Source organism: Chrysochloris asiatica, unplaced genomic scaffold (genome assembly GCF_000296735.1).
Source record: "Chrysochloris asiatica unplaced genomic scaffold, ChrAsi1.0 scaffold00026, whole genome shotgun sequence".
Classification (NCBI taxonomy): domain Eukaryota; kingdom Metazoa; phylum Chordata; class Mammalia; order Afrosoricida; family Chrysochloridae; genus Chrysochloris; species Chrysochloris asiatica.
Window position 1 is genome coordinate 6,340,620 of NW_006408544.1, and position 24,724 is coordinate 6,365,343.

The 24,724-nt window shown below is 38.6% G+C and overlaps 1 protein-coding gene across 1 annotated transcript in view; it reads right to left on the reverse strand.

Moving 5' to 3' along the window:
* TESK2 (testis-specific kinase 2) overlaps positions 1–24,724 on the reverse strand; it is a 211,009-nt gene that overhangs the window by 153,800 nt on the left and 32,485 nt on the right. Inside the window, exon 2 of the mRNA XM_006839702.1 lies at positions 10,220–10,526. Within this exon, the coding sequence (XP_006839765.1) occupies positions 10,220–10,441 (222 nt within the window). The 5' untranslated portion in view covers positions 10,442–10,526. The remainder of the gene's footprint in view (positions 1–10,219; positions 10,527–24,724) is intronic.

The window sequence follows — 24,724 nt, forward strand, 5'->3', positions numbered from 1 at the left end:
CTGCTTGGTTGGGTATTCTGTGTTGTTGCTGGTGGAGCTCCTTTACTGCACTTCCACCCGATCCATCATCTTGTTTGTTCTCAACAACATATACTTTTGAATGGTGAATTTTATTAACTAGATCTCATAAGGCTGTTCTTAAAAATACATAGTAAAAATTAATTTTTAAAAGCTTATTATTGTGATGGGCTGCGAACCTTATGGCCAGCAGTTCAAAACTGTCAGCTACTCCGTGGGAGAAAGATGAGGCGTTCTGCTCCTGTAAAGATTTACAGCCTCAGAAACCCTGTACAGGGTCGTTATGGGTCGGAATCTACTCGACGGCACTTAACAACAACAACAACAAAAAGATGGGTATTGGTGATGGTCTGAATAAGCACATTAGTCACTGAGATGGAAAGAAATAATAAGTTTTGAAAAATATTTAAATGGTACAGTAAGTGACACTTTACATTAATACTACAATAAAACATGCAGACATCAGAACCTGGGTAAGGAAACCCGTCAGTGAAGGAAAATGCATATATTTATGTACCACTAATAGAGAGTGATAGAAAAGAGACAATACCTGTCAACAGAGGGAAACTCTCAAGTCCTGGAAAAACATGACAGTCCCATCGAATTCTGGCTGTTACAGTCTTATATTTGAGAAAACAACCAACCAGAATGATTGCTATTGTTGGTATAGTTGAAGTCAAGTTGCCAACTCATGGCAACCTTCCATATAACAGAAAGAATCACTGCCTACTTTTGTGCAACCTTCATGATCACTAATATATGAGTCTAATATTGTGACCATTATGTCAAACCATTTCATTGAGGACTTCCTGTGTTTTCACTGGACCTCTATTTTACCAAACCAAGATAATACTTACACAATAACAAAACTGGCTTAATAATGCTTTTATTTTTTCCTTAAACTTTATACTGTGAATTGAGTGAAGGTTTATAGACAGGATCATCAATCAGTTTTACATTCAACAAATCATATACTCTGTTTCATATCAATGACTGCAATCCCATCCTTGGAACAGCAGTTATCCCACTTCCTCCCTGTGGTTCCTATTCCCATTACACCCACCTTCCCTTCCCTTCTCAACTTTGCCCTCAAGTAAATGCTGTCCTTTTGATTTGAATGATTGCCCATTCCATGGTGAACATACCTTACTATCTACTGCTTAGCTGGAAATTGGGCCATGAGGGCAAGTTCCTTTCCAGATCTGAAGGGTGGTCCAAGGTCATACTCTCAGGTTCTTCTAGACTCTTTCTGACCAGTAAGACCAGTATTTTTTTCGTTTTTTATAATTTTGAGTTTTGTTCCACATTTTCTCCCACTCTATCAAGGACGTTCTAATGTGATCCCTTTCAGAATAATCGGTAGCCAGGCAATTCTAGTTTTTCTGGTCTCAGAGTCATGGAGACTGATGTTCACATGTTCCATTAGTTCATTGGATTAATTAATTCCAAGCATTTTCAGTTTTCATCATTCTTCTATCTTCTGCACACAGAGAGACCAATGGCTGCACATTAGATGTCTGCTCACAAGCTTTTAAGATCCTACATGCCAGACATGTAGGATGCAGAACATTATCTTTCAGGACTATGTTATGCTAGTTGACTGTGGTGTCCCATGAGACTACTGTCCTGAGCTCTTAGGCCGAAAGACTCAGTGGCTTAAGATGTTAGATTATATATAAGAAATTTTCATCATTTTGACTGCTGTATTCTCCACCACTTTCAAAATTGTGTTTGTAGGAAAAGTAAATACGCATATGCAAATATCCTTTTTCAAACCCTTATATATTTGTGTGTATCCTCACACTCTTCCTCCCATACCCATTCAGCCTGTGTCTCTATCCATGTATCTACCCACAGAACATTCTTGTGGGTAATAGTGTATATAACACTATTTACCTCTATTCTCTCTTTAGCCTTTATATACCTCCCTGTGTCACCTATCTTCATTATTCTTCTGCCAACCTCCCTCTTCTTGTATATTGCCCTCATCATCATCCAAGCTAGCATGTGCCTACCCTCTAACCAGTGAATTACTCTCCCTTCCCTCCCAGCCCTAGTATAACTATCAAAGAATGTTTCTTTTAGTATGAAAACATTTTCTTGAGTTTTTTATAATAGTGGTTTCATAAGGTATTTGTCCTTTTGTGATTGATTAATTTCAATCAACATAATGTCCTCCAGGTTCATCCACGATATGAGGTGCTTTACAGATTCACTGTTATTCTTCAACGTCACATAATATTTCACTGTGTGTACGTACCAAAGTATGTTTGTTCATTCTTTCATTGGTGGACATTTACACTGTCTCCATCTTTTTCCATTATGACTAGTGCAGCAATGAATAAACTCAATGTGGATTAAAGATCTAAATATAAAACCTAGAACTATGAAGATTATCAATAGAGACAAACTTAGGAGCACTCTAACACATGGCATAAATACACTATCAAACATTACTAAAGACACCCAAATAGTAAAGGGAAAGCTAGACAACTTGGCACTCCTAAAAATTAAACACTTATGTGCATCAAAAAATTTTGCCAAAAGAGAGCCCACAGACTGGGACAAAATGCTTTGCAATGTTGTATCAGACAAGGGATTAACCTCTAAAATTTATAGAATACTGTATCATTTCTGGAATCCTGGGGTGGCACTGCAGGATAATGCACTAGACCACAAGATTGGTTTGAACCGCAAGGTTGACAGTTCAAACTCACCAGCCACTCCCTGGAAACCCTATACAAGGCCCTATGAGTCGGAAATGACTCAATGGCACTTAGTAACTACAACAACATCTCTGCAACAAAAAGACAAACAACACAATTAAAAAATGGGCACAGTACATGAACAGACATTTCACCAAGGAAGACTTTCAGGCAGCCAACATATGAAGAAATGTTCATGATCATTAGCCATTAGTGAGCCACAAATCGAAACAACAATGAGGTTATCACCTTACAACAACATTCACAGCAAAGTTAAAAAAAAAAAGAAAACAACAAATTATGTTGAGGGTATGAAGAGACTGGAACCCTCCTCCTACATTGTTGAAGGGACTGAAAAATGGTTCAGCCCTGTGAAAAATGGTATGGCACTTTCTCAGAAAGTTAGAAACAAAAATACTGTATTATCCAGCAATCCCTCTACTTGATATATATTCACAAGAAATAAGAGCCAGGACACAAGTAGATATATGCACACCAATGTTCACTGCTGCACTATAACAAAAAGATGGAGTCACAATAACAAAAAGATGGAGACAGCCTAAATGCCCATCACTGGAAGAACGGACAAACTCTGGTACATACACACAATGAAATACTATGCGACACTGAAGAATAACGATCAATCTGTGAAACACCTCATAACATGGATAAACCTGGAGGATATTACGCTGAGTGAAATTAATTAATCACAAAAGGACAAATATTGTATGAGACCACTATGTAAAAACAAAACAAAAAAAAACCCTCAAGAAATGTTTTTATACTAAAAGAAACATTCACTGGCTAAAGGGTGCTGGTGGTGGTTATGTGCCGTGGAGTCGGTTCCGACACAAAGCAACCCTGTACAGGGTTTCCGAGGCTGTAAGTATTTATGGGAGCAGAAAGCCTCATCTTTCTCCTGCAGAAAAGCTGGTAGTTTCAAACTGCTGACCTTGTGGTACGCAGCCCAATTCATAACCACTATGCTACCAGAGCTCCTTGGCTAAAGGGTTTGTTGTTGAGTGCTGTTGAGTCGGTTCTGACCCATAGCAACCCTGTATAGGGTTTACAAGGAGCAGCTGGTGAGCCTTAACCACCGATCTTGCGGTTCAAACCAACTTGCAGTCCAATGCATTAACCCACAGTGCCACAAAGGGTACACACATGTTAATTTGGGTGATGAAGAAGGCAATATACAAGATGGAGGAGGTTGGCAAAAGACTGATGAAGACAGGTGAAGACACAGGGAAGCATGCTTGGGCTAAAGGGAATAGAGGTAAATAGTGGTAGCTGCACAACCTTGAAAAAACAGTATTCTGCAGGTAGACACAGAATGAATGAATGGATATGGGAGGAAGAGTGTATCTGCAAATATATAAGGGTTTGAAAGAGGTATTAGCTTGTATTGCACGTATTTAGCTTTCCTGCAAACACAGCTATGATTGTGATATAGCATGGTAGTGGTGGTGGTTATGTGCCGTGGAGTCGGTTCTGACTCATAACAAGTCTGTACAGCATTTTCAAGGCTGTAAATCTTTATGGGAGTAGAAAGCCTCATCTTTCTCCCATGGAACAGCCAGTAGTTTCAAACTGCTAACCTTGAGGTTAGCAGTCCGATTTATAACCACTACGCTACCAGAGGATACAGCAGCCAAAATGATGAAAACCTCTTAACTATTATCAACCATCTTATATGACAATGAGTTATTGGGCCTGGAAGCTCAGGACCATAGCAGCAGTGAACACCATGGTCAACTGGCATAACACAGTCCACAAAGACAATGTTCAACATCTTACTTTGCTGAGTAGTATCTGGGAATCTTAAAAAATAAAAACTCATGAGCAGTTGCCTATGGTACAGTTATTGGTCTTTCCACGTGCAGAAAAAAGAAGAGTGATGAGAATTGAGGATGCTTGGAATTAACTAATCCAACATGCTAACAGAACATGTGAACATCAGTCTCCATGACTCTGAGATCAGAAGAACTAAATGGTGTTTGTGTAGTACTACCAACTGCTCTAAAAGAGATCACATTTGGAACGTTTCAGATTGAGTGGGAGAAAATGTAGAACAAAACTCAAAAATTATTTTTAAAAAAGACTGGGCTTTCTGGTCATAAAGAAACTGGCAGAACCTGATAGCATGGCCCTTGACCACCCTTCAGAACTGGAAAGGAATTCACCCTCATGGCCCAATTTTCAACCAAGCAGAAGATAGGTATATAGGGGGGACAACAACACTAATAAGGTATACTCACCATGGAATAGTCAATCATTCAAAATCAAAAGGGGAACATTTACCAGAGGACAAAGTTAAAAAGAGATGGGAAAGTGGTTGCAATGAAAATGGGAACCACAGGGGAAAAACAGTATAACTGTTGTTACATGGAAGAGATTGCAGTCATTGAGATGAAACACAACATAAGATTTATGAAATGTAAAACTATGATCTTGCCTGCAAACCTTCACTCAATTCACAATAAAAGTTTACATTTTTTTTTATTTAAAAAAAATTGGATAATGGTCCTCACATTAAAAAAAAAAAACTACAAAAAGAAAGTTATATTTGATAATTACTACCAATTGGAACACAAAAGTTGGAAACAAAGAGGAAGGATAAACAGTTGGAAAATATGGCCTTGGTGATAGAAATCACACTGGAGATCACATGACAGCATTTTGCAAGACCAATGACTTCTTCACTGCCAATATCTTTTTTTTTTTAACGACATAAAGACCGACTATGGTGTGGTATGGTGGCTTGATGCACTGGACTGCAAAGTCGGTTTGAACCACAACAATAACATACATGGACTTCACCAAATGGAATGCATACAACAGCAATCAAATTGACTACATCTGTGGGAAGAGACAGTAGAAAAGCTCAAGATCATCATCCACAATTTATTCAACCTGTATGCTGAGCAAATAATCCAAGAAGCTTGGTTATATGAAGAAAAACATGGCATCAGGTTTAGAGGAAGACTCATTAACAACCTGCAATATGCAGATAATACAACCTTGCTTGCTGAAAATGAAGAAGACTTAAAATACTTACTGATGAAGATCAAAGAGCACAGCCTTTGGTATGGATTGCATCTCAATGTAAGGAAAACAAAAATCCTCACCACTGGACCAATAAACAACATTCTTATCAATGGAGAAAATACTGAAGTTGTCAAGGACTTCATTCTTCTTAGATCAAATAGCAACACTCATGGAAGCAGCAGTCAAGAAATCAAATGACATATTGCATTAAGTAAATCTGCTGCACAAGACCTTTTTAAAGTGCCAAAGAGCAAAGATGTCACCTTGAGGACTAAGGAGCGCCTGACCCAAGCCATGGTATTTTCAATAACCTCATATGCATGTCAAGCTGGACAATGAATAAGGAAGACTTCAAAAGAATTGATGCATTTGAGTTATGGTGTTGGAGGAGAATATTGAAAGTGCCATGGACTGCCAAAAGAAACAATAAATCTGTGTTGGAAGAAGTGCAGCCAGAGTGCTCCTTGGAGGCCAGGATGGCCAAACTTTGTCTCTTATACTTTGGACATATTGTCAGGAGGGACCAATCGCTGGGGAAGTACATCATGTTTGGTAAGGTGGTTGCTCAGAAGAAAAAGAGGAAGACCCCCAGCGAGATGGATTGGCAAAATAGCAGCATAAATGGGCTCAAGAGTGGCAACAATTGTAAGGTTAGCCCAGGACCAGGCAGTGTTTCATTCTGTTGTGTACAGGGTCACTATGAGTTGGTACCGACTCAATGGCACCTAACAACAACAACAGCAAGGGCAACGACTGACAGTGGAATACATCATCAGTTGCTCATATGGAAGTTCCGACTGCTGGAAAACATTATAAGTCCACGAGAGTCAAAATATGACCCTGAACATATCCCACACCTAAACTGATAAACCATCTCAAGAACAGATTGTGATGCATTATACACTAATGACAGAATACCAAATGGAGTTGTGAGATGACATCAACAACATCATACAGGAAGAATGCAAAAGATCATTAAGAAGACGAGAGAAAAAGAAAAGAAAAAAACGAATATCCGAAGAGAGACTGGAACTTGCTCTCTAGCAAAGAGATGGCAAAGTGAATGGAAGAAATGTGAAGGTAAAAGAGCTGAACAGAAAATTTCAAAGGGCAGGAATCCTGGTGTGGCACTATGCGTTAATGCACTGGACTGCAATGTTGGTTTGAACCACAAGGCCAGTGGTTCAAACTCACCAGCCGCTCCTTGGGAACCCTATACAGGGTTGCTATGAGTCAGAACTGACTCCATGGCACTTAATAACAACAAAAATTAATAGAAGAATTCCATTATCTTTGATTTTGTTTCTGTTTTTATTGTGAATCAAGTTTAAAGAACAGATCATCAGTTTTACATTCAACAAATCATATACTTAGTTTCATCTCAATGTAACATCACTTTTCCCACTTCCTGCTACATTTCTGTTTTCCATTCCTCTTCCTTCAAAAAGCCTTTGAATTTTGTCCTTAAATGTTATCCTTTTGATTTCAAAAGGTTTGCTATTCTATAGTGTGCATACTACCTTACTATTGCATGGCTGAACATTGAGTCACAGTTGCAGACTGAAGGGTGACTAAAGGTGATAATCTCAGGGTTCTAACAGACTGTATCTGACAAGAAGCCTGGTATTTTTTATGATTTTGAGTTTTGTTTCACATTTTCTTCCACTCTATGCAGGACCTTCTATGTAATAATCTCTTTCAGAGCAGTTGGTAGTGGTAGCCAGATACCACCTTCTTTTCTCAGTGTTGTGGACACTAATGTTCACATGGTCCATACTGTGAACATGGACTAATTGTTTCCAAGTGTCTTTAATTTTCATCACTCTTCTTTCCTCCAGACACAGTAAGACTAATAGTTACACCTTAGCTGCTACTTGTGAGCTTTCAAAATACCACTGCTACTCATCAAAGCAGGAGATAAAACGTTGTGTTTATGGATTATGTTATGCCAGTTGATCTTGAAGTCCCCAGAGACTATTATCCTGAGTCCCCAGCCCCAGCAACTCATTCTTCAAGGTGTTTGGTAACATCTAAGAAGTTTTCATAATTTTGACCCCCTGTGTGCTCCACTGTATTCATGGGTATGTTTGTATGTTCAAATATCCTCTGTTAAATCGTTATATTGTTGTTGTTAGGTGCCACTGAGTTGGTGCTAACTCATAGCAACCCTGCACACAACAGAACAAAGCACTACCCCGTCCTGCGCTAACCTCACAACCATTACTATGTTTGAGCCCACTGCTGCTGCCACTGTGCATCTTGTTGGGAGTCTTGTTGGGAGTCTTGTTGGGATCCATCTTGTTGGGAGTCTTCCTCTTTTTCTCTGACCTCCCACTTCACCAAGCATGATGTCCTTCTATAGGAACTGGTCCCTCCTGATAATATGTCCAAAATATGAGAGACAAAAGTCTAGCCAACCTCCCTTCCAGGAGCATTCTGGCTGTACTTCTTCCAACACAAATGTTTGTTCTTTTGTCAGTCCATGGTGCTTTTAATATTCTCCTCCAATACCATAACTGGTTTGATTTTATGATGTGATTTTTCAAGATCTACTTAATGAAATCTATGCTTATTTTTGTCATTTTTATGCCAATGTATTATATACTTTAGCATGTGATAAAATTGTATTTATAATTATACATTTAAGGCTTCATCACTAAAATCCTATAGGAAACACATCTTTATAATTGCAAATCAGCCCTAGCCCTATGCCCTCCTAAAGCAATAATTTTTACACTGTAGTTTCTAAACATATAAACCTTCTCTGGAGAGCAAAATAACAGAAAAGAACATGTTGTTGTTGTTATATGCCGTGGAGTCAGTTCCGACTCATAGCAACCGTGTACAGGGTTTCCGAGGCTGTAAATCTTTTTCCTGCAAAACAGCTGGTAGTTTTGAACTGCTGACCTTGCAGCTCACAGCCCAATTCATAACCACTATGCTACCAGAGCTCAAGTAACTGTAAGAATACAAACAGGATTGCTTAACCTGAAGGAATATATCAGGAAAAGAGTCACATCAGAGTGGAAAAGACTGAGCTCAGCAATGGAGGAATGAGAATCATCCAAGTAATTGAGAAAGCTTTTTCTAGATAGAAAAAATAAATACTATAGCATGTGTAAATGCATGGAAGCACACAAAGTCTAGGGTACCAAATACATGTAATAAATATAAAATACTTATCTTTACATTTAAATATACGGGATTAACATTTCTCTTCCCTCCTACTTAAAAAAAAAAAAAGAGGAGCTAGTTGTAATAATATTAATACTTTCAATTTCAGAGCTTTTGCAAGCCTATAATATTCTTATGTAAACCCACCTCTGGATAGATGAATTAGAAAAAGGTGTTCTTGTGTACATGAAGCAGAAAAAGGTCCCACAACTCTGGGTAAAAACAACCCTGGGGTGATTGCTTGTCAAGTGGAATGTACCTTTGTTCCAGGAAAAATGGATGGATACAAATAGATGTAGCATTATGCCAAGTGAACTAAACACATCCTAAATTTTAGGATAATAGCTTAATAGCTCTCTTAACTAGACACCATTGTGCAGTGCACACATTAAACAATCTTACATGACAGCCTTGAGAAATTTGCCTTCCACATAGAGGGAACATATTAGATCAGCAGAAATTTAACAAAGACCTAATGGAAAAATTCTGGTTTAATTTATTCATTCTTTCAACAGATATTTATTGACCACATACTATGTTCCAGGGCATTTGGAAGACATTGGTGAACTTTAGAGCACTATACTTACTTTGGAAATTAATCTTAATATTGAAGAAAGTACACATTTGGATAGGGATGGGATATAAGCAGATGCTAAAGGAACTCATGTATTGTTTGAAGTTTTTATTAACATGCATTATTTTTATAAATCTTTTTTCAAGATAAAATTTTCTTACTTGCTTATGAGGAAGATTTGGAACACTTCTCAAAATCCACAGCACCCTATCTAGGTAAAGCTTTGTTGTTATTAAGTGCCATTGAGTCGGTTCTGAATTATAGCAACCCTATAAAGGTTTTCTGAGGAGCAGCTAGCTAATGGGTTTGAACAGCCCACCTTGTACTTTGCACGCCAGTTCTGATCAAACAGCACCACACCAGGAATCCAGTTAAAGCCTAGGACCTAATGAAACACAGCTGTCAACCCTTTGAGAATTCCTGCTGGTGCAATGGTTAAGCATTTGGCTGCTTATTGAAAAGGTCAATGATATGAACTCACCAGTCACTCCTCTGAGGGAGAAAGATGAGGCAGTCTACTTCCATACAGATTTACAGTCTTAGAAGTCTTATGGGACAATTATATTCTGTTCTACAGGGTTTCTATAGATATGAATCAACTCATTGGCAATGGGTTTGGATTGTTTTTTTGGTTATCAACCCTTGGCAGTGAAGCTGACCATTAGGAAAATGATATATAAAAAGCTGAGGAATCACTTACCTTGAACACTTCAGAGAAGAAACCAGACCCTATTTTTTCACAGGTGAAGTCATCTAAACGCGTCAGTCTGGAAAAGGCACTTATAAGTGCCCTATAGGAAGATGGCCAAACTCTTCCCACATGATTCACATTCCAATCCCCACCACCGCCTCCTTCCAAATCTTCAAGACGCTCCACACGTGGAGGGAATCCTGCAATTGAATTCCGTTTGCTCCGATCCATAGTTCAATAGTCACTTTTTTTTCTTCTTAAGAAGGAACTCCACACATAATTTTTTTCTGAGTTTTACTTCTCTTCTGGTTTGACACTAAACAAGAAATGGAAAAGAGATTAAAACCATCAACATGAAAAGCAATGAGCTCTCACTACAAAGGTATATTCTAGCTCCAGATTTTCAGATATTAAATATTTACCTTCAAAAAGCACTGATTTATTCAAAGCCCAAGATGTATCCAGTCTTTAACAATAAAAGGAAGTTTGTCACTTATATTCTAAGAAACAAAATAGCAATGATAATTAGTGTCTATGATTCATTGAGAGTCCTGGTGTGATGCTATACTGGACTGCTAACTACAAGGTTGAGGGTTCAAACCCACCAGCCATTCTTTGTAAACCTACCACAGGATCACTATGAGTCAAAATCGACTTGACATCCTTTAACAATGATTAATTGAGCACCTACTAGAACAGGCAGTGTAAGAGCTTTACATATGCCATCTCATTTGATTCTCAAATAATCCATGAAATAAATTATGTTCATTTAATAGAGTGGCCAAATAATCATATCGTCACTAAATGGCTGAGATAAAATAAAAATGCAAGACTCCTTGAAAAGTGTATGTTCTGGAGTAGGGAGTTAAGCACTGCATTAAGTCCTCCCCGTTTCACTTGCAAGCCTCTTTTCTGTAATAAATCTTTACCTGTATGGAAAGGAGTAAAAAAAGAAAAGCCTATGCTCTTAGTAATACTCTTCACAACCTCAAAATTCTCTCTTCAGTGGAACATTTATCTTAAACCTAATAATATAAAAATAACGATAGCAAAGTTCAAAATGATGTATCATTTTTTTTCAACTTTTTATTGTGAATTGAGTGAAGGTTTACAGAGCAGATCATCAGTTTTACATTCAGCAAATCATAGACTTTGCTTCATCACATGGTTGCAATTCCCTCCATGTACCAACAGTTAACAGTATTTACCTCCATTCACTTAATGATTTCATTCCTCCCTGTGTCTCCCACTACCTTCACCTTTCCTCTGCTAACCTATATATCATTTTAAACTAAAAGAAAAAAATATCTAAAAGCAAATTTTAAAATTTCACTGTTGATTCAACAGCCCAGTCCCGCAAACATGCTACAGGAGACTCCGCATAGAAGGAGCTTCTAAAAGTTCATAGATGAATTCTATTATCTTTCCATTCTATTTTTCCATGAACATTTTGAAGCCCTGGTACATGAGTGAGAATAAAACTGTTACTGTTTAGTTCCACCGAGTCAGCTCCAACTCATAGCAATCCTATATAGTATTTCTAATACCAGTTAACAGAATTATTATTCTGGTGGGTTTGAACCACTATCCTTGAGGCTAGCTGTTGTTGTTGTTAGGTGCCATCAAGATGGTGCCAACTCATAATGACCTTATGCACACCAGAAAGAAACCCTGCCCGATCCTGGGCCAACCTCATTATTGTTGCCATGCTTGATCCATCGATGTTACCACTTGGCCAATCCATCTCGTTGGGGGTCTTCCTCTCTTCCTCTGTCCCTCCAGCTTACCAAACATGATATCCTTCTCCAGCGAATGGTCCCTCCTGACAATATGTCCGAAGTATGAGACACGAAGTTTGGCCATCTTGGCCTCCAAGGAGCACTCTGGCTGCACTTCTTCCAAAACAGATCTACTGGTTCTTTTGGCAGCCCATGGCATTTTCAATATTCCTACAACACCATAATTCAAAAGCATCAATTCTTCTATGGTCTTCCTTATTCACGATCCAGCTTTTGCATGCGTATGAGGTTATTGAAAATACCATGGCTTGGGTCAGATGCACCTTAGTCCTCAAGCTGACATCTTTGCTCTTCAATGCTTTAAAAAGGTTTTGTGCAGCAGATTTGCCTAATGCAATATGTCGTTTGATTTCTTGACTGCTGCTTCCTTAAGTGTTGATAGTTGATCCAAAAAGAATGAAGTGATTGACAACGTCAATCTTTTCTACGTTGATAAGAATGTTGTTTATTGGTCCAGTGGTGAGGATTTTTGTTTTCCTTACATTGAGATATACCCATACCAAAGGCTGTGCTCTTTCATCTTCATCAGTAAATATTTTTGAGGCTAGCAGTCCAGTGTTAATCCTATAGCGCCACACCAGAATCCACAATAAAAGTAAAAGCCCATTTGTTTCTTTCATTCTATCTACCTATCCTCCACTTTTTTCCCATGAGAATCAAATTCTGAAAGTTATGCCACTGGTGTTTCTAATATCAGGATACATATCTATGTTAGTCTTTCTAGAATAAGAATAGACTAGGAAGGAGGAATAGGTGGTCCACTACTGAGGGACTGTTGTTGTTGTTAAGTGCTGTTGAGTCAATTCCAGCCCATAGCAACCCTGTATACGGTTTCCGAGGAGAAGCTGGTGAGCTTGAACCACTGACCTTGCAGTTCACATGGCTTTAGCAGTCTGGTGCATTAACCCACAGCGCCACACCAGGACTCCTCTACTGTAGGATTAGCACCTGAAAACCTCATGAATAGCAGCAAAACAATAATATAATGCTAGAAGAGAAGCCCTTCAGGCTGGAAGGCACATCTTTGGGGAGAGAGGATGGAGACTACTCAAAGTAATGTAGACCTTAATGTGGATACGGGAAAGGTTTCAAAACCTTCATTTGCTAATGGACATGATAAAAAGTGAGAAAAAAACAGTGGTAGACATCCATTAATGATCAGAATATGGAATGTATGAAATATGAATCTAGTAAAACTGGAAGACATCAAAAATCAAATTGAATGCACAAATAATCTATAATCTTGGCACTGTTGCTGTTCTTGTTAAGTTCTGTCAAGTAAGTACTGACTCACAGCAACCCTGTATAGGGTTTCTGAGGAGCAGCTGGTGAATCTGAACTGCTGACCTTAAGAGTTCAAACCAACCTTGCGGTCCACAGCTTATCCTAAAGCACCACACCAAGACCGCTACTCTTGGCATTAGTGAGCCAAAATGGACAGATTTGGGGCATTCTGAATCAGAAAATCACATAGTTTACTATGCTAGGAATGCCAAATTTGAGCAGAATGACATCACAATCATTGTCAAAAATATTATTTCAAGAGCTATCTTGAATTACAGTGCTGTCCATAATAGGGTAATACCTAAATACCTACCAGGAAGACTAGTTAACAGAACTATTACTCAAATATATGCACCAACCATCAAAGTTAGTGATAAAGAAATTAAAGAATTCTACCAACTTCTTTCTTCACAAATTGATCAAACATGTACTCAAGATGCACTGATAACACTGTGCTGGGTGAAATCAGTCAATCTGGAAAGGGCTGTATAAGATCACTATTGCAAAAACTCAAGAAAAGGTTTTCATGCTAAAAGAAACATTCTTTGATGACTACTGGAATGGGAGAGAAAGAAGAGTAATTCACTGGCTAGAGGATAGACACAATATACAATATACAACAAGATGGAGGTTGACAGAAGAATGAAGACAGGCGAAGACACAGGGAAGAATGCATGGATTAAAGGAGATAGAGGTAAATACTATTATATACACAACCCTGCAACAACAGTGTTCTATGTGTAGATACAAAGACAAATACATAGGCTGAACAGGTATGGGATGGAGAGTGGGAGTAAACCCACAAACACAGAATGGTTTGACAGAGGATATTTGTATATGTCTATTTACCTTTGCTGCAAACACATCTATGAATGAGGTAGAGCATATAAAGGACAAAATGATGACATGACCAAATACCTTGAGGCAATGAGTTGCTGACCTGGAGGCTCAGAATCATTGTCTCAGAGGCCACCATGGTCAATTGACATAGCATAGTCCACAAAACTGACCATGTTCTGCATCCTAATTTGGTGAGTAGTGCCTGGAATCTTGAAAGCTCAAGAGCAGCTATATAAGGTGCAACTATTGGTTCGCTCCATGTGCAGAAGAAATAAATGTGATGAAAATTGCAGATGCTTGAAATCAATTAGTCCAATAGACTAATGAAACGCGTAAATATCTGTCTCCAAAATTCTGAGATCAGAAGAACTAGACTGTGCCAGCCGCCACTACCAACTGTCCTGAAAGGGATCATATTAGAGGTTCCAGTTAGAGTGGAAAAGAATGTGGAACAAAACTCTAAATTATTTTAAAGAAAATCAAGCTTACTAGTCAGAAAGAGACTGGAAGAACCTGACACTATGGCCCTCAGCCACCCTTCAGGTCTAGAAAGGAACTCATCCTCATGGCCCAATTTTCAACCAAGCAGCAGATAGACATATACTGGGGACAACAACACTAGTAAAATATGCTCACCACGGAACAGTCAACCATTCAAGATCAAAAGGCAGCATTCACTTAAGGACAAAGTTCAGAAGGATTAGAAAGGAGGGTGGAGCGGGAACAGGAACCACAGGAAAGAAGTTAGATAACCACTGTTGCATAGAGAGCATTGCAATCATTGAAATGAAATTAACTATAAGATTTGTTGTATGTAACACTGATTTGCTCTGTAAACTTCCACTCAATTCACAACAAGAAGTTTCACACACACACAAAAAAAGTGCACTAATAATTACTTGATAGGAATGCAAAAGTTGGAAACAAAGAATAATCAGTAATTGAAAAACAGGACCTTGTTGATAGAAATGACACTGGAGAGCACATGACAGACTTTTACGAGACCAATGACTTATTCATTGTAAATGCCCTTGTTCAACAACATTAATGGAAACTATACAAGTAGATCTTGCCAGATGAAATACACAAGAATCTAACTGACGACATCTGTAGGAAGTGAGGATGGAGAAGATCAATATCATCAGCCAAAATCAGTTCAGACAGTAGAACAGATCATCAATTGCTCAAATGCAGATTTAGGATGAGCTAGAGAAAATTAAAACAAGTCCATGGGCATCTTTTGATTACATGATCTTGAGTATATCCCACCTGAATTTAGAGGCCATCTCAAGAACAGATTTGAGGCACTGAACATTAATGACCTAAGAGCAGACAAGTTATGGGAATGACATCAAAAGTATCATGCTCGAAGAAAATAAAAAGTCATTTAAAAGACAGGAAAGAAAGAAAAGAACAAAATGGATGTCAGAAGAGATTCTGAAACTTGCACTTGAATGAAGGATAGCTAAAGTGAATGGAAGAAATAATAAAGTAAAAGCGTTGAACAGAAAATCTCAAAGGACAGCTCAAAAAGAGCAAGTCAAGTACTAATATAAATTTAAAAGACCTGGAGTTACAAAATCAAATGGGAAGAACACTCTCAGAATTTCTCAAGCTAAAAGAACTGAAAAAAACACTCAAGCCTTGGGTAGAATAGAAGGATTCTATGGGCAAAATAGTGAATAATGCAAGACACATCAACAGAAGATGGAAGGAATACACAGAGTCACTGTACCAAAAATAACTGGTCAACGTTCAACCATTTCAGGCGGTAGAAATGGTTGAAGAAAAAAATCCAATAAGCTGCACTGAAGACATTAGTGAGAAAACAAGGCTCCAGAAATTAACAGAATACTAATTGAATGTTTCAACAAACTGATTCAGTGCTGGAAGCACTCATTAATCTATGCCAAGAAATTTGGAAAACAGCTACCTGGCCAACTGACTGGAAAAGATCTATAGCTGTACCCATTCAGAATGATGACCCTACAGAATGTGAAAATTATTGATCAATATCATTAATATCACACGCAAATAAAATTTTGCTAAAGATAATTCAAAACTAGCTGCATCAATACATTGACAGGGAGCTGACAGAAATCCAAACCGGATTCAGAAGAAAGTAAGAAATAAAGTATATCACTGATGATGTAAGATGGATTTTGGCAAAGCAGAGAATACCAGAAAGATGTTTACTTGTGCTTTACTGACTATGCAAAGTTATTTGACTTTGTGGATCATAACAAACTACAGATAGCATTGCAAATGACGGACATTCCAAAACACTTAACTGTGCTCATGCGGAACCTGTACATAGAACAAGAGGCATTTCTTGCAACAGAACAAGGAGGGTACTGAGTAGTTTTAAAATCAGGAAAACTGTGTATAGGGTTATACCCTTTCACCATACTTATTCAATCTCTATGTTGAACAAATAATCCAAGAAGTTGGACTATATGAAGAAGAACAGAGCAATAGGATTGGAGGGTGGCTCATTAAAAATCTTGCCTGCTCAAAGTGAAAGGGCTTGGACCACTTGGTGATGAAGATCAAAGGATGTAGCCTTCAGTGTGGATTACAGCTCAATGTTAAAAAAACAAAAATCCTCACAACTGAACCAATAAACATCATGATAGACAGAAGACCAAAGTTGTCAAGGATGTCATTTTACTTGGATCCATAATTAACGCTCATGGAAACAGCAGTCAAGAAATCAAACAACGTATTGCATTAGGCAAGTCTGCTGCAAAAGATCTCTTTAAAGCGCTAAAGAACAAAGACGTCAGTTTTTAAGGACTAAAAAGTCCTGACCAAATCTCAAATGCATATGAAAACTGGACAATAAATAAGAAAGGACTGAAAAAGAATTGATGCATTTGAACTATGGCATTGGTGAAGAATATTGAATATACCATGGACTGCCAGAACAAATAAATCTGTCTTAGAAAAAGTACAGCTAGAATGCTCCTTAGAAGCCAGGATAGTGAGACTTTGTCTCACATACTTTGGACATGCTATCCGGAGGGACCAGTCCCTGAAAAGGACATCATGCTTGGTAAAGAAAAAGAGGAAGATCCCCAATAAGATGAACTGACACAGTGGCTACAATAATGGATTCAAACATTGCAACTGTGGGGATGGTACAGGACTGGGCAGTGTTTCATTACATTGTACTTACGGTAGCTATGAGTTGGAGCCGACTCAACAGCACCTGACAAGAATAACAATACAAAATACAACATATGACTCTTCAATTAATGAATTCCTTTAATAAATTAGTGCATATCTACTCTGCTTTACCATACCACCTCTAATCATGGAGTACTGGGGCATGGTTCCCAAGGCCAGACTTACAACATGGCCTTGCCTCTGTAGCAATAGCCAGATGTGGACACTCTACCCAAAATGGGCCAATCACAGTTCCTTTTCCTGGTCATCTGGAATTAGAATTATGACAGTCTAGCCTCAGTCTGGCAGCTTTTCTAAACAGAGGTTATAAAACTCAGGAACTGTTGGCCATAGCCATTTTCTACCAGGTATCTTGGAAAATAACAAAAGACTGAGGCTGACTTGTAAAAAGAAAGCAAGAACTTGGTTTCCCTGCAGTGTTCTAGTTCCTACTTCTTGAGGCCTAAATGTATCCTGGTTTAGGGTTCAGTGAAATATCCCTGGATGTTTAAAATCAACTGTTTTTGCTTAAAATAACTCCACTGGAGTCCTCACAGATTAAGAATAATCTGAGTTTCCAAAGAATAAAATATTTTAGTACCATTCTTGGACCTCTCAGTAAAACTGGAGGTACAGTGGTTAAGCGTTCAGCTGTGATTCAAAACCACAGCCACTCCACAAGAGAAAGATATGTCAATCTGCTCCCATAAAGATTACAACTTTGGAAACCTTATAAAACAATTCTACTCTCTCCTACAGGGTCATTGTGGTATAGTGAATTACTTGCTATGACTCTTCTAGTCATAGGCCTTGTGACTCTCACCAAACAACTGGGTGGGACCATGGAAATACAGTGTATGGAATGCTAACATAGGACTGGTCAGTTTTGCCAAACTGCTGGGTATAAAATGAGCAATCTCAGAAGCAAGAGGGGATCTAACTACCATCAAGAAAGAATAGGAGTAGAGTGCATGCTTTGGATGCCAAGATCTCTGTACACCAAACTTTCTCAATCCAGGAGACAGAAAGCTGTGATACCAAAGGAGTGTCAGATAGGCAGCAGTAGCAGAACTAACAGCATGAGACAGAGCACAGCATCTCGTAACCCACAGAGCAAAAAGGCTGAATGTCTTCAGGTAGGAGACTCACTTGCAGAGTGCAATGCCTCCAGGCACTTAATTGGGGGAGCTAGGTTTGCTGCCCCATGGAGTTAGACTGTTCAGGTTGAGACTTATGGACTAGAGCTTTGTGACACAGCCTGAGTAGGACAGAGTCAAAGTCACCATGTGGCTGAGAGGTCAAGAACCAGAGAGAAGTGTGCCTACAGGAATGACTGAGAAGAGGTGCTCCTGACCAAAGAACTGTATCCTGAGCATTTCTGACCCTGAATTGTAACCTGGTAGGAATCCTGGTGTAGCACTGCAGGTTAATGCGCTAGGTTGCAAGGTCAGTTTGCAACACAGGATCAGTGGTTCAAGGTCACCAGCCGCTTCTCAGAGACCCTATACAGAGTTGCTACAAGTCAGAACAGAGTCGACAGCACTTAACAACAACAAGCATCCCTAATAAACCCCATAATTATGGTCTATGAGTTCTGTGTGGCCATTATAACAAATTATAGAGGCCAGCAGAGAAGTAGAGGGATGTGTGGTGTCAGAATTGGTAAAGAGGGCTGGAGGTGGAGGTATGTTTAACCTCTGTCTCACTGGAATCAACCTTGAGCTTATTTATGTTGAGTATGATTCTCATTCCCCCTTGTGAAATCCAGAGGAAGTCAGATATGGCCCCCATGCCATTCTTACACTCACTATGAGTCAGAATCAACTCCAAGGCAAATGATTACTGGACTTCTGACCAAAAGAGGCATAAAGGCCATTAAGACCAAGAAATGAAGGTCATAAAATGAGAAATTCTTCATTTTATAATTCGTAGACACAATCAAGTCTATACATTTGTTTTATACTTAAGAAACCACATGCCCCAAAGTAGAAACTATTTGCTCCTAGCTATGAGGCGCACTGGTGGTGCAGTGGGCTAAACGCTAGACTGCTAACTGCAAGGTTAGCTGTTCAAATCCACCAGTAACTCCATAGAGAAAAGATGAGGCTGTCTGTTCTATTAAAGATTTACAATCTCAGAGATCCTATAGAGCAATTCTTCTCTGTACTACAGACTCACTAGCAGTATGAATGGAATCTTTGGCGACTGATTGGGTTTGGTTTGGTTCTAAACTATTTGGGGGCAGTGGCAGTTCAGTGGAAGAACTATCACCTCCCATGTGGGGACCTGGGCTTAATTCCCACACCCAGGCCATGTACTTCAAAGTGCAGCCACCACCCTTCTGTCCTCAGAAGCTTAAGCATTGCTATGATGTTGAAGAGATTTCAGCAGAACTTACAGACTACAAAAGACCAGAAAGAAATACTAGCAATCTACTTCCAAAAACTAATAAAAGGCCTATGCACCACAACGGACCTGATCCTGTTTGGGCATGGGATCACCATGACTCAGGGCCAACTCAAAGGCAACTAACAATTAGCTATTTACTAGCAAAGGACATTAGAACCAGGAGTGGGGCATTTTTCAAAGTGAGCCCATTGGTCATCTGTTCCAAAATTACCTGAGGAACTTGTTTAAAACCCAGATTTCAATCCCTGGTTGGCACAAAAGGTTAAGTGCTTGACTTCAAAATGAAAGACTGACAGTTTAAACCCACCCGGAATTCAGAATCTCTTGGGCAGTGAGACCTGGAGATTTTATCAAGCTTTCTCCAGTTTTTCTTGGATGCTTTTTATATATACTAAGAGTTAAGGGTCCTCTACAATAGGAAAGAGAAGTGATAGGTTTTTTTAAATACAGGAATTTTGTAAACATTTCGTTATTTAATCTTCAAAACATACCACCAAGATAGGTGTATTCCCCATTTTACAGAAAAAGACATGTAAGGTCAGGATGTTAAGCAACTTGCCTAAGGAGACACAAGCTAGTAGAACCAGAATTAGTACCATGTCTATCCAAAGCCAAAACTCAAACTTTTTCCATTTCATCATTACTTAGATTCAGTGTTTTTCCACTGAGAATTTTAAGGACTTAAGCTAATCATCTGGGTAAAAAAAAAGACCACGCATTTTTTTAAAAGGCTGATTACAATTTGGATAAAGTTTATAAAGAAGGAAAAAGAAACTAAACTTTAAGGAAAACAAAATACAAGATATTAAAGTTGGCACTGAATATACAACAAAACATTTGTTGTTATAAACATTGTTGTTGCTAATATGGAGTCACCATGTTCCCATATAGTGGTGGGCCGTGGAGTCAGTTCTGACTCATAGCGACCCTCCATAGGGTTTCTGAGGCTGTAAATCCTTCCGGGAGCAGAAAGCCTCATCTTTCTCCCATGAACAGCTAGCTAGCTGGTGGTTTCAAACTGCTAACCTTGAGGTCCTGCCTAGTAACCACTAGGATACCAGAGCTCCTTATATAAAACACAGTTGCCTGCTAAACTAAATAAACAATTGATAGGCTTGCCATCTACTGACTTTTTCATTTTGTGAAATATATTTCAATTTGAATGAAACACATTCATTCTTCCATAAGGGGAGAGAAGAGTTGGCAGATCCTACTTCTCCATACTAAAGGGTGAAGACAGAATTGTTCATTGCAAATCAGCAGGTCTGGTTTTACATTTTCAGTTAGGTAGGAGGAAGTGTAAGGAATTGCTAATTGCAACTAAACTGGTTTGGTAAGAGTCTGTAAAGTTTCCAAACAGCACAATAGACTGGTGATTTTTACATTTTAATTTTAAGATAATACTTTGTACTTTGGTTCATAGTGCTTGCTTGCCAAGAGGGGAAAAAGGATATAACAAGTTACATGCTAAAATTGCATTGATTGAAGGTAGGGTTGCAAAGCCAATTATTGTAATTGCTCTCAATAAATTGTATACCAGTACGAAGTTGAATTGGCAAAAGTTGTACGATAGGGTTTGTTGCTGTTATTGTTAAGTGCCTTTGAGTCAGTTCTGACTCATAGCGACCCTGTATAGGAGTTCAAAGGATGGAAAACAGCATGGCACTTGCTCAAAAAGCTAGAAAGAGATACCCATTGATCCAGCAATCCCACTGCTTGATATATTTCCTAGAGATCTAAGAGCAAAGACACAGGACATATGCACATTTAAGACATTGCTTTTAAGACATTATTCACAACAGCAAAAAGATGGAAACATCCTAAGTGACCATCAACAGATAAATGGATCAACTGTAGTACATATATACAACGGAATGCTACGTAACTACAAATAATGAGCCCATGAAACATTTTTTAACATGGATGAACCTAGAGGCCATTAAGCTGAATTTTGTGATACGTCAATCACAAAAAGATAAAACAATTCAGGTTCCCATTGTTATAAAAATTACACTGAAAGCCAAGTTCCCTGATGATATCTAGGGACAGAGTAAGGAAAGGAGAATCAATTATTAGCTAGCAGACATTATTTTTGATGATAGAAAAGACAGGACCAAAGATGGGTGAAATCAATACAACATGACCAAGTAAAATAAAGACATTTGTAACACAAGAAGAAGAGATACATACGGTCAATGTTATAACATAAAACTTTGCAACAATAGTAACTACAACCAAAAACATATGTGTAGTAACATGGATACATGTGACTGCATATATGTATATAGGAAGGCATACAAGAGTAAATACACGTGTACATACAGGTAGATCTAGTTACCAGCTGCTCCTTGGAAACCCTATACAGGGTCTCTATCAGTCAGAACCGACTCTACAGCACTTAACAACAACAATAAGCACATGTATACACACATTTGTGTGTGCTTCTTATACTCGTGTATCAGCATATAAAACAAACCACATAGGGGGCACAACTATGGAGGCTTCCTAGACATATACAAACAGCTCATGGTATTGGTTTACTGGCTCAAGGACTTGAGACCATAGTCAGAGGACAACTTAGTCAATTGGCAGAAAATGGGTCACAAAGATAATGTTCTATATCCGAGTTTGGTAAGTAGCATCTGGGATCCTAAAAGCTCACAAGTGGCCATCTAAGATACAACTATTGGTCTCTACTAATACAGAGTCAAAGTGAAAGATGAAAATCAAAGGACCAAAGAAGAAACTGATCTATGGAACTAAGCCTATACAAACTACAACCTCTTCAAACCTAAGAGGAACTAGATGCCATCTGGCTATTAATATTGACCATTCTAACACAATAGAAGGTCCCAGACAGAATGGAATAAAAATATAGATCAAAAACTCAAATTACTTAAAAAGGCTAGAGCTTTTTAAGAACCAAAAGAGACTAACTCCTGAGACTATTCCCCTAAAATTAACTTTTGAACAAGGAATTGAAGTTATCGCTGCAGGTCACCCTTCAGCCAAATAGGCTGCCTTGCAAAATAAACAGTATCACCCATGAGTAATGTGATCCCTCAAACAATGAACAATATGAGACCAAATATTCATCATTTAGTCATCATCTACCCAAAAACAAAGGTGAGAAGGCCAAGAGAGGAAAGAAAGCTAGATCAATGGAAGTAAAACAAACAGAATGGAAATAATGGCAGTGGCGACACACTGTAAAAACTGTAACCAATGACACAGACAATTTGATAAAAATTGTTAAAAGCCCAAAGCAAACCCACTACCATCAAGTCAATTCCAACACATAGCAATTGTGAGGCTATAAATCTTTAAGAGAGCAGAAAAACCTTACCTTTTTCCCATGGAGCAGCTGGTGGGTTTGAACAGTAGCTTGCAGGCCAATGCTTATTCTACAGTGTCACAAGAGGAATCTAATTTGCTATGTAAACTTTCAACTAAAACACAATTAAAATTTTTTTTAAGTTGTATGATAGCTATATTTACAATAGTCATGTACAAAAAAAGAGTAACTGCTGAAGCTGCTGACATGCAACCAAACACACTCGCTTTCTTGTTTAGAAGTTTAGGATCATGGTTTCATGGGGCCTCCCAGTTAACTGACCTATAGCATGTTTAGTGCTTCTCTTCTACCTCCTAAATCATCGGGTGATGATGCCTGGGGTCTTAAAAATTTGCAAGCAGCCATCCAAGGACAATTGGCTTCTATTCCCCTGGAGCAATATATGAAGATGGAGAGTAATGAATAGGAAAAGAAAATGGAATATGTGGCTTCCATTGACAACTGCTTCCTTTGCCATGAGAGCAGAATTAAATGATACCCAGCTATCCTTATTGGACATTTTAATTAAAAACTCTATAGAAGAATCCTGATCAAAATGAGCAAACGCAGAACAGAATTTCAAATTCTCAAGGACTCCAGACTTTCTGGAGCCACAGACACTGAAATAAACCTCTAAACTACTGCCCTGAGATAACCATTAAACCTTTAACCAAAAACGTCCCCTCAAGTCTTAAAAATAAACAACAGTTCAGCTTGACTAGTAAAAAATGTCTGCCTTGAGCATAGTCTTTTTTTTTTTTAAGGTTTTTATTATGGATTGAGTGAAAGTTTACAGGGCACATCATCGGTTTCACATTCAACCATTCATATGACTTGTTTCATTACATTGATTATAATCCCCTCCATACATACATCATCAGTTAACAGTGTTTCTCTCTATCCTCTTTAGCTTTTTTTTGGGGGGGGTGGGGGGGGGGGGGAATTTTGCCTTTTTGGAATTTACAGTCTCGGCTTTTAGGGAAGGTTTTTACATTTATCTGTGGATATCCAGGGCTCATGTATGCGATCACTAACAAGCATAACTGAATACTCAGATGCGGGACAGTTTGCTATGTCTGCTAGGTGGCTAAAGTCTGATCCTCAGAGCCTATGGTTTGGACGGTCTGCGACGTTTGGGCCCATAGGGCCTTGAACTCCTGGTTGGGTCTGCATCAGTTTCCCCTTATTTATTATTTGTTTAAGGGAAGCTGCCTGTCTTAGGCGGTGGACAGTGCGAATTCCTCTGTCTTACCTGTCATTGAGACTCATTGCAGCATGGCAATGGCTCTGTCTTAGGTTGGAGCATAGTCTTTTAAGAACTATCTACATTGGGATCAGGGTGACTACAGCAACTCAAAAGATGAGACAGGGGTCAGTAAGCTGAAATTAAGGGGGAGGAAGTCAAGAAAACAGGATGTTTACACAGCTCCAAGAACGTAATCAATTCCACGGAAGTGTACATGTAGAAACTGTTGAATTGGTGATTTTTGCTGTGTTTACTCTCAACAACAAAATAAATTTTAAATGTTTTACATTATATGCTTAGAGATATTCTTGCACGGGAGTCCTAAATAAGTACAAGGTTTTGTTGTTGTTGTCAGGTGCCATCGAGTCAGAACCGACTCATAGCAACCCCGTGCACAGCAGAACGAAACAATGTCCGATCCTGGGCCAACCTCA